The 9937-nt window shown below is 43.0% G+C and overlaps 1 protein-coding gene across 1 annotated transcript; it reads left to right on the top strand.

The window, feature by feature from the left end:
• The first annotated feature begins 490 nt into the window (after nt 1–490).
• Nucleotides 491–9158, top strand: F7 (coagulation factor VII). Its single transcript, XM_061472720.1, has 8 exons — nt 491–930; nt 3068–3228; nt 3781–3805; nt 3899–4012; nt 4863–5003; nt 6861–6967; nt 7424–7544; nt 7753–9158. Exons 1-8 carry the CDS (start codon nt 582–584, stop codon nt 8289–8291), a joined length of 1557 nt encoding a protein of 518 aa, XP_061328704.1. The 5' UTR covers nt 491–581; the 3' UTR covers nt 8292–9158.
• Nucleotides 9159–9937: the final 779 nt, after the last annotated feature.

Below are 9937 nucleotides of genomic sequence, written 5' to 3'. Positions count from 1 at the left end.
GGGAGAACGGCCTAGAAAACACTCTGGCCCTCAGGCAACTGCTCACTTCCCATAGGCAAACATGATCTTTACCTCACTGCTATCTTAAGTAAATATTTCCCCAAGAACACTGTCAGCTCTCTAGCCTGATGCCATTAATTGATTTCTATTAAATCAGAGGCCTGCTTTTGTTCCAGATAAAACTTTGTCTGCAGGTCAGCCCCTCAAACCTCTATCCTTACTAATGAAATACAACATGGATTAGGTTAGCCCCTCTTCCAGCTGGTACAACTTGTGCAGGCCACACAGGTCTTGCAGTAAAGATGGAGAGAAGCAGGGTAGGGCGTCTCTTGCTAGTTAATCAGTGTCTCCATAAGGCAGAGTTGTAATCGGTGACAGGGAAATGGGAAAAGACAGATGTCGGTGGTTCGATCATACTCCAAAGCACTGAAAGGCTGTATCTTGGCTGTAACTTGACTGCCGATTCAAGATAAATATCACATCTCTGCTCTCTGTATGTGAGGTTACGTGGCCAGTTTAGCGCCAGCCATACAGACAGAGGGTCCCAGCATTTATGTTCCTCATGAAAAAAGGCACATTAGATGGAAACTGAAGGCCCAGGGTGGCAGCCTGTGTACTCAGCAAAGCCTTTGCACAGGTCAGGAGAGAGTGCTTCAAAACCAAACTCCCCGCTAGTGTGGAAAGTGCACATCGCAGGCTCCACATGTGCCCTTCTGCTCAGCTCACCGGGCTGTGATGGATCTTTTTCTGTTTCCATGACTCGCCGGCTCCTCCTCTGGCTCCGAGCATTTGAAGCTGAGCTCTTTTGCCAAACAGCCCTTGCTGAAATGTCAATACACAACTGGGACACTGGGTTCATCATGGTTTCCAGGCAGTGCGTGGCTTTGTTTCTCTGCTTTCTGCTACTGGTTCCTCTTTCTCTGGATGCAGGTATGTCGTAGGATATGGCTGTGATTCTGTTTACTGGCAATGGACCTCTCTCCTATTACTCAGACGTAATTTTCATTGCAAGTTTTGAGCACTGTTGCGCGTTCATCCTGGCTCTGGTTGTGCCTGTGAGTTAGTCTAAGGCTCTTACTTGCTTGCAGTGATGGCATTCACATGATTGTTTTGTTAACTAAGGAAAAGCACCTCCAGACAGCTAAATGGATCTATTATCTCACTGCACAGACGGCAGGCAAACCACCAGCTGTCTGCCCACTACGTGAAACTTGGATTTATTCTTATTTCATATTGACCCGTGGCTTTTTCAAAGCAAAGACTCAATAGTCCGTCATTTAGCTGATGAGAAATTAAAGAAGTAGCAGTAAAAGGCAGTGAGGGGGTAGCTCTTCGGTGGTTCCAGTATGTGCCTGAAAATCAGCTCACAGATTAATAAAGCTGACCCCATGCTTTCAGATTCCCAGTTAGCCACTGACAGGGTCTCCTGCACTGCAGTGAACAAGGCTGGAAAAATACACAGCAAAGTCAAAAGCATTCCAATGTAAATAAGTGGAGAACACCAAAATAAAAAAGGAAGTATGCTCCCAGCCATGCACCCAGGCACACTCCTCTGTCATGTATCTGCAGTGTAAGGTTAATTAAAAGCCTTCAAAGACAGCCACATTAAATGCATAGAGCCTGACTTCAAAACCACTGCAGAAAAACCCAGCTTACATTCCTACAGGGAGCAAATGTTTATGAAACACCCTGGGATAAATTCAGTGCACCCCATGCAAAATTTTATTCCTTAAATAACTTTGAAATATAGGGGAAATTACCACTATTTTGCATGTAATTCAGCATATGTTCTGATTAGACACAAATGTTTAGAGACACCTCACCAGACTGGAATAAAGCTTCTCAGTACTTATGTTTGTGTGCAAGTCAGTGAGTCTTTGTCTGTCAGCAACCACCTCAGGGCTCTCCTATCACACAGAAAGTAAGTCTGCTCTGTGAGGGGTCATGTAGTGAGAATGTCCTGGGGGAAAGGCAGGTGATATGTATCAGCCTTCATCCCTAAATCTACCCACAATTCCAGGTGAAATAGTTAAAAGCACTGAAACGTAAGTTGTTGTCACAAAGCTCCAGAATCTGCTACTGACACGGAAGAGGAGAAAATGTCACAAAATTAATTATTTCAAGACTTGTTCTGTGTAGGAATGGAACAAAAGTACACCACAGCACTGGGACTTCTTGTTCCTTGGCCTGAGTTACACCAGGAGGGGCGTAGTTGTGTGATGTGCTCGCATCCTGAAGCTGAGGAGCAGGTCAACATGGTGACAGTGGTTCCAGATTTCAGGGCACATTTCTGGCACTTGCAAGTTGATGTAGCTCTAGGAAGTGAGATCTTCTGATGTCTGCTATCAAACCTGTGTACCCCATGTCCTTCCAAAGCATGGCAGAGGTGGACAGGGAGAAGACCCCTCTGGCTATGGTCTATGGTGCTATCAGCACCTAGGAGCTATCTACAGGTTTCACTGGGAACACAAACAGCATTGTCCAGCCTTCCTATATACCTTAACACAGCCTTTTTTTTACAGAAGAAAACTAAAGATAAATGTATTAAGGCAGTGGATTTAAAACCATGGTCTGCTAGTGGTTGGGTGAGTCCTTTCTGCAGGTCCTAAGAGTGAAGGGGTGTGAGACAACGTGACTGTGGGTGAAGGGATGAATGTGGTCCACATGTCACCAAGTGACATCCTGTAGTAAGCACAGGAAAAATCACGTCTCCATTTACATCAGTGCTTAATAAAGCAACACAGGTTTTTCAGCTGCTAGAATGGAAAGACTGTGCTGTGCATGTTGAGACCCAGTGTATGATGTGGAATAGTACCTTAGGAGTCACTGACATATAGCACTGGTGTAACACGCCATCTTCTCCTAAGCTCCGGGCTCTGCAAAATACATGTGCTGCCACTTTACCTGGGAGGCAAGTCACAGAATTATTTCACATTTGCTGGTTTCTTTCTAAAGTGTCTCAGAAAAAGCTTGGGAAGAGAATAGCTTTCAGAGAAAATTGTCTCCCCTACCCCCCCATCAGGATTGCACAGCTGAGTGACAAACAGAACATGCTGCTGTTTTTCAGTCTTTCTAAAGAAGGAAGAGGCAAACAGCATTTTGCAAAGGCAAAGACGAGCCAACAGCTTCTTTGAAGAGATAAAACGGGGGTCAGTAGAGCGAGAATGCATGGAAGAAAAATGTTCCTTTGAGGAAGCAAGAGAGATTTACCACGATGATGAAAGGACAGTAAGTAAAACAGGGCTGTGTGAGCACTGTCAGATGGATTCCCCCTACTCAAGGGTGTGCTTTGACACTTAAAGAATGAGAGTAAAAAATGCACTGTGTTCTGCTGTCTCCACCTTTCTCTCATGGGGGAACATGCAGCATCAGTGAGTTGCAGGAGGGCATACAGCATGGGCTGCCCCAGGCAGTACCGATTTGTGGAGGGGAAGGAAGTGGATGCTCAAAGTCATCTCCTTGACCCCTTATGGGGGTCAGATAAAAATTTAAATTATTGTATTGAGCAACACCTGTTTAAGTCAACCCCACCTCAACTATATGGAGGTTATGGATAACTTATTTGTGTGTGTTACACAGTGCCCTTCTTTACTGGTATATGGAAACAACATAGAATGTAGAAAATAATGTACAATATTTCATGGACATCAACTTTTTTAAATTACAAAGACAAAAGGGGCATCACTGTGGCTCTCTGTAACCCCGCCTGTGCCACGAGGACTATAGGATTTAACCTGAGTCAATTTTTCTTTAATTAAATCCAGCATCTTTTTCTTCCAGAGAGAGTTCTGGCACATCTATTCCGGTACGATGGTTTGGGATGTTCTAGCAGCTGCAAAAACACTCCTGCTGTTGCAGCTCTTCACATGAGCTGGACTGACACTGAATGTTTCCACAGACCCTAACCAGTGTGACTCCAACCCCTGTCAGAATGGTGGGAGTTGTGATGACCAGTTTCAGGATTATGTTTGCCGCTGCCCTGTCGAATACGAGGGCAAAAGCTGCGAAAAAGGTCAGCTCTGGGGTAGCTTAACAAGATCAAAATGCCATTATTAATTCAAATGCAAGGCACTGAGATAAACAGTAACAATCATTATCACTCTGCATCATTCTAGCTGTGACAGCTATTGGTCACACTGCTGGTGGCGTTGCATGATGGATCTAACCAGCTGGCAGTCAGGCACTGCAAGGCAGCAAGATAGTTATTACCCTGTGATGACTTTGTAAAAGAAAATAATTGCCTTTCGTGCACCATCTCAGAGACAAGGAGGAATTATTTTTCCTCCCCAAGTGCTTAGGTTACTGTGACTTAGAAATGTGAATGAGAACTACCCTGCATATGCATTGTACAAAGCCCAAGGGGACACATCCAGCAGTTAATGACAGTGCATTGAGTGTTAAACTCCTAGAACATGCTTATCTACACTACATTCAGAACACACAGAGACCTAACAGTGCCTAGGCACTCGTTAAGTCTAACCAGACTGTCTCAAAGGTCATCCTAGAGCATCCTTCTGCCAAATGTCAAACTACAAAATAGTTAAGAATTTTTCAGTCAAATATTGTGATATTTATCCCACAATTATGACACCTCCAGCCTTTAAACAGCTCAGATATAGCAGAAAAGAGACTAACTCAATTTTAGGTGTGTGTTTCTTAACCCTTTTCTTCCCTACTCCCTGGACATCCAGGCCTGCTTAACTTCTGCCAAATGGAAGGTGCTTTTGATGCAGTCACTGTACATAAATCATAGAAATCTACTTTGCTGCCTTGCTTCCCTGTCAGTATTTCAAGTTGCAATTAATCCGTGTTAAACACCAAATACACATTTGGAAACCTAAATGCTCTTTCTCTGACTTTAGCCAAAGCTGACAAACTGAAGTGCATTTATGAAAACGGTGGCTGTGAACAGTTCTGTACTGATGAGCGGTCTGAGAAACGAGTGTGCTTCTGTGCTGACGACTACACCATAGCAAGTGATGGTGTGTCCTGCACTCCCCAAGGTAAGACCCCCCAGTCTGATCCTAAGCCTAAACCAGCTCTGGAAGAAAAAATTTCAACATGTACCCATCAGGAGCTGCAAGGTATAACCCTCAGCCACCAGCTCTCCACCTCCTCTTCAAGAGCAGCACGTTTGGGCTTCTGGTGGAAGTTAGACACTCTAAAAAAGCAGCTGACAAAGTGTACACACCGAGCAGGGAGCCTTTTGACCTCTTCTTCCTGGTCCCAGAAGTCCGATCCTCTGAGAAGAGGGAAATTTGAGTCTGAACATCCCACTTGGTAGGAGTGAGGAGGGAGGTGAACCCCAGTCTCCTGCTGGGGAAGCACTCTCACCACTGGTCTAGTAGAGAACTGAGCAGTGGAGACAAGCTTACGGCCAGGTTGTCTAAATAAAGCACAGCAGTAGGTTGCCAGGGATTTGGGGTCAGGCTGAGGGGATGCTGGTGAGTAGACAGGCTTTGTGCCTCACAAGTGCTTTTTTGGTTTAGCTTATGCCCATGGTGGGAAAATATGTTTGGGGCAGCATTGTTTCACTGTTGGATCTCCAATCTGAAATGTAACTGTGGAATTTATTACCACGTTTATTTCAGCACTGGAGTCAAGAAAGAGAGGGGCCTAATAAAATCAAAGAAAAACAGTTATTCTCTTTTTTTTTTTTCCTTTTCTTTTTTCGTATTTGGTTGGACTAATACCCTTTTAGTATTCATCTGGACACTATGGCTAGATATTTCTCTCATTCATCTGATAAGGTAAGTTTCAGCTGGGACTAGGGTAGCTCAAGTTAATTATTTTTCCAATACATAAGCTGGCACCTTACGCTACTGCAGATGCCTGCTTGAATTACTTTCTTAGAGAGGAAAAAGTGACCCCTGGGCATGCAAACATAACGGACAGAGCTGCAGGGAGCATGCAAAGTAATTCCGAGAGGTGATGCCCCCCTACACACTCCGTAATGGAGCACTCATGCAGAGAACTGATAATGACAAAGTAGCTCTCAACAACAGCAATTTCATTAGAAAAAAATGAGCACTAATGTGCTTATCCCTTATTAGCAGACTCTGCAATATCACGTGATGGGGAAGCTGCTTTTGTTAAAAGCTGAAAACAAAGAATTCCCCACAGGCTTTTCAGCATGTCTTCCCCTGTGAGGAAGATGTGATTGTTGCTACTTGCTTCTTGTGGATCAAAATAACCATAGCACTGACAGTGTGTTGCAAGAAGACAAAACTGTGTAACTGCCAGGATGCCAGTCCCTTCACCGTCCTTCTGTCACCTCTCACAATGGCCCCTTCAACACCCAAACTAATGTTTCCCTGCATACAGGGTTAGAGGGTATAGGTTTGTGTTGCACCTATTCCAGTCTTTGACCAGATGCCACAAAAGAGCTAGTCCTGTTTCACCATACCTTGTCTGTACCTGTAAAAGCTTGGTACAGTCTTCATACCAGCCATGGATGCTGTGCATCTGGTGTAACTGACTGAAAGTAAGTTCGGTGAAAATATGTAGGTTATGAACCTTGATAAGAGTCTCTTCTGCTCTCTGGCCTGTAGCATACCCCTTTGTGTTGACATATATCTTAAGGAGGTATACTGGTTGCAAAATCCTGTGGTAGGTGTATGATAGTGTATAGGCCTGCACCCCACTTGTAAAAGCATTTCTGGCTGTTTATAAACAAAAAGACTGCTTACCTGCTTTAAATTACTTCTGAGAACCCACGCTCCCAGACTAGAACCCAGTTTTTCAGCTAACACAACTTCACAGAAGATAATGCACATTTTGCTCTGAATTCAGTGCAATAAAACCACCCACATTGTCCTTTATGTTTTTCTTTGTTTGGTTGTTTTGTTTTTTTTTTTCAGTGAAATACCCATGTGGAAAAATACCAGTGCTGGCAAACAAAACTGTGACTGCACGAGGAAGAATAGTTGGTGGTTCAATCTGTCCTCCGGGTGAATGTCCATGGCAAGTGAGTCTTCAGAAATTTGTCATTGCCACTTTTTTTTTTCCTTATGAAACCACTATCTTATGTTCATTGTTTTAAAAATTTTACCCACAAATGTCAGGTGTGGATAACTAAATTCCCTCTTCATTTGTAGCCAGCAGATACACCTGTTTTAATCATGCATCTTAGCCTTGTTCTAGAGGGCCTGCTTTCATAGCAGTGGAGTGGCAATGCAACCTCTTCTATTCCCTGACCCCTTAATCCTTAGTTTCAGCTTGTGAAGATATGCTCTTGGCCATAATAGGCAGGATCCATACTACATGATGGCAAAAATGTCAATGGGAACATTCCCCCTCCTAAATTCTCCGTGAAATCAGCACGATATTCTCAAACACTGTTGCGTAAAGTGACATGAAGATCTACTAAGATCCAGGTCAAGCACATTTGGTGTTAAGACATGAACTTGCTTTATGTCGGCAGGCCCTGCTAATACAGAATCAGAAAGAGAAGTGTGGTGGTACCCTGCTTTCCCCAGAGTGGGTGGTCACTGCTGCTCACTGTTTGGAATACACTCATCCTAAACAGCTTCGAGTGAGACTGGGTATGTATCTTCCCCTCCTTCTGTTACTGAGCCGTGGTTGTGGTGGCAGCTTCTCATCCTGGCAAAGCAGAGTAAAAGACAAAATATTCAGGCCTTTGTAGTATAAGGAAATTGTCCTTAAGAGGTGTCAGACTAAAAACCCCCAATCCCCTCAAACCTCTGAAGAATCAAGGAACTGCTTGACATGACCTGCAAATAACTTTTCCAGGTGAATACTCAACAAATGCTGATGAGAAAAGTGAGCAAGAAAGTGGAGTTGCCAGGATAATCATTCATGAAGAATACACGAATGGACAAGTTAATAATGATATTGCCCTCCTGCGGCTGGAAACACCCGTGAACCTCACTGACTATGTGGTGCCAATATGTTTGCCTGAAAAACGGTTTGCGGTGTATGAACTGTCCACCAAGAAGTTCTCCACTGTGAGTGGATGGGGACGCCTACTAGATAGAGGTGCCACTTCATCTGTTTTGATGAGAGTTGAGTTGCCACGTGTAAAGACACAAGAATGTGAAAAGGAAACAGATTTAAATATTACAGAGAATATGTTCTGTGCAGGAGACCTGGCCGGCTCTAAGGACTCTTGCAAGGGAGACAGTGGTGGACCTCATGCTACAAAGTACAAGAACACTTGGTTTCTGACTGGGATTGTTAGCTGGGGAAAGGGCTGTGCTGTTGAAGGCAGCTATGGGGTTTACACAAGGGTATCCAGATACATCGAATGGTTAAAGAAGCACATGGATTAATGATGCTGAAACAGAGAATTTTGAGATCAGGTTATTGCAGCCCAGACCCTCGTAGCCATTTTCCTACTGAAACATTCCTTAATCATCATATGTGATATATGTGATACCCACACTGCTATTAATGATTTGAAATGAGCCTAATGCCTACTTGAATAATAATAACAACTTCCCTATTGGTATCATTTATAAACTTACGTGTCTTGTCAAGCAGCACAGAATGGCCATAACAAATCAGACTCAAAGTTCCTTTTGCTCTGCATCCATTTCTGCTGAGGGACAGAGGAGGTGCTGAGAGAAAGACTGTCAGCAATACATCAGGCACACCATGATCCTACCTCCAACTACCCTCTCAGTTTCTGGTAATCAGTGATGTACAGACTTCCTGAGCTAGAAGTTGCATTAGGTTGAATAGTCATGAATGAAGCTGCTGTCTACAAATGTGTGCAATCTCTTCTGAACACATTTCTGCTTCTGGCTTTCACAACTTCCTGTGCTGATGGGTCCTGTACATTACATATAATGTGATGATGCAATAGCAGAAGAAACAGGAAAAAAGTGTTTCTTTTAGCTTACATTAAAGTAGCTTCCTCCAAAAGTTGCAGTGGCAACAGGTATATTTGAGGTAGAGGAGCTGTAGTCTCCAGAACAAGAAAGCTGGGAAAAGGTTAATTTCACATTTACAGGTCTGCTATGAAAACTTGGTTTTAGTCTTCTTGCACCAAGCAGTATTGCAGCAAGGCTATTAAGTGTAATATTTAATCCTGTATTTATGAGTGGTGAAGAATACCACTAATTTAATCTTATCTTTGCCTTGATGTTAAGGTCATTGGTACAGAAGAGGACTAACAAAAAGAAATGTTTGTTTCATTTGTTGTCCAGTATAATCCAATGCGTAGCCTCTATCCTGAGATACAAAACCAGAATTAGATAATTGCCTCACCCTCTGCAAAACACTGGCCAAAGACCATTCTCTAAGGCCTTAAGACAAAAATGGCAGAACCTGAAGCACTATGAAAACACCATCAACTATACCACTAAAAAATGCACCTTCTAATCTAAGCATAAAAAGGGTGAAAAGGGAGATTAAACTGACCAGGAGATTAGAAAACAGTTTGTTTTACACAAAGCTTACACTTTAAATTCATTCACATCATGATGAATATCATTCACAACATGCTAAATCACAAAAGCTTATAAATAAGTAGGACACTTAGAATTGACCATACTCTATTATTAGGGGAAAACATTGACATTATATGGTACATGTATCATGTAATACTGAACATGCTATAACCTGCTTTACTGACATAGAAGAATAGTATACTTTTCATTTAAATAGTGAACTGAATTACAAAAAGCAGCAAATTCCAGAGGCCTCAGAAACATATCCCAGAGGTTCTCATTACTCCTAAGAGGAAAGCATATATGCCAGCAGAATATATTTCCAGGGCAGAAGGTGACTAGGAGTAGCAAACAGCAAATAAAGCCTCATTTTCACTAGGACAGGGCACTCAGCGTTGCAAAACCATCTCTCCAGACCCCCTGAGCTAGAACAGTTTGGGATATTGCATACTCCATAGGATGATTTCTTGTCTGTCACTTTCCAGTGTAAATATTGACTTTTATGAACAGCTCATCATCTTGCA

Source organism: Pezoporus flaviventris, unplaced genomic scaffold (assembly GCF_033815535.1).
Source record: "Pezoporus flaviventris isolate CSIRO_AGI_PZ_B2104156 unplaced genomic scaffold, CSIRO_AGI_Pfla_v1 ptg000072l, whole genome shotgun sequence".
NCBI lineage: Eukaryota > Metazoa > Chordata > Aves > Psittaciformes > Psittacidae > Pezoporus > Pezoporus flaviventris.
The sequence above is the reverse complement of the archived record's forward strand: the minus strand, read 5'-3'. Positions and strand labels throughout refer to the sequence as shown.

Coding starts and splice junctions, on each gene's coding strand:
- F7 (XM_061472720.1), top strand. CDS start 582: ATGGAAACTGAAGGCCCAGGGTGGCAGCCTGTGTACTCAGCAAAGCCT. Junction 3,806..3,898: donor GTTCTGGCACATCTATTCCG/GTACGATGGTTT, acceptor ATGTTTCCACAG/ACCCTAACCAGTGTGACTCC. Junction 5,004..6,860: donor TGTGTCCTGCACTCCCCAAG/GTAAGACCCCCC, acceptor TTTTTTTTTCAG/TGAAATACCCATGTGGAAAA.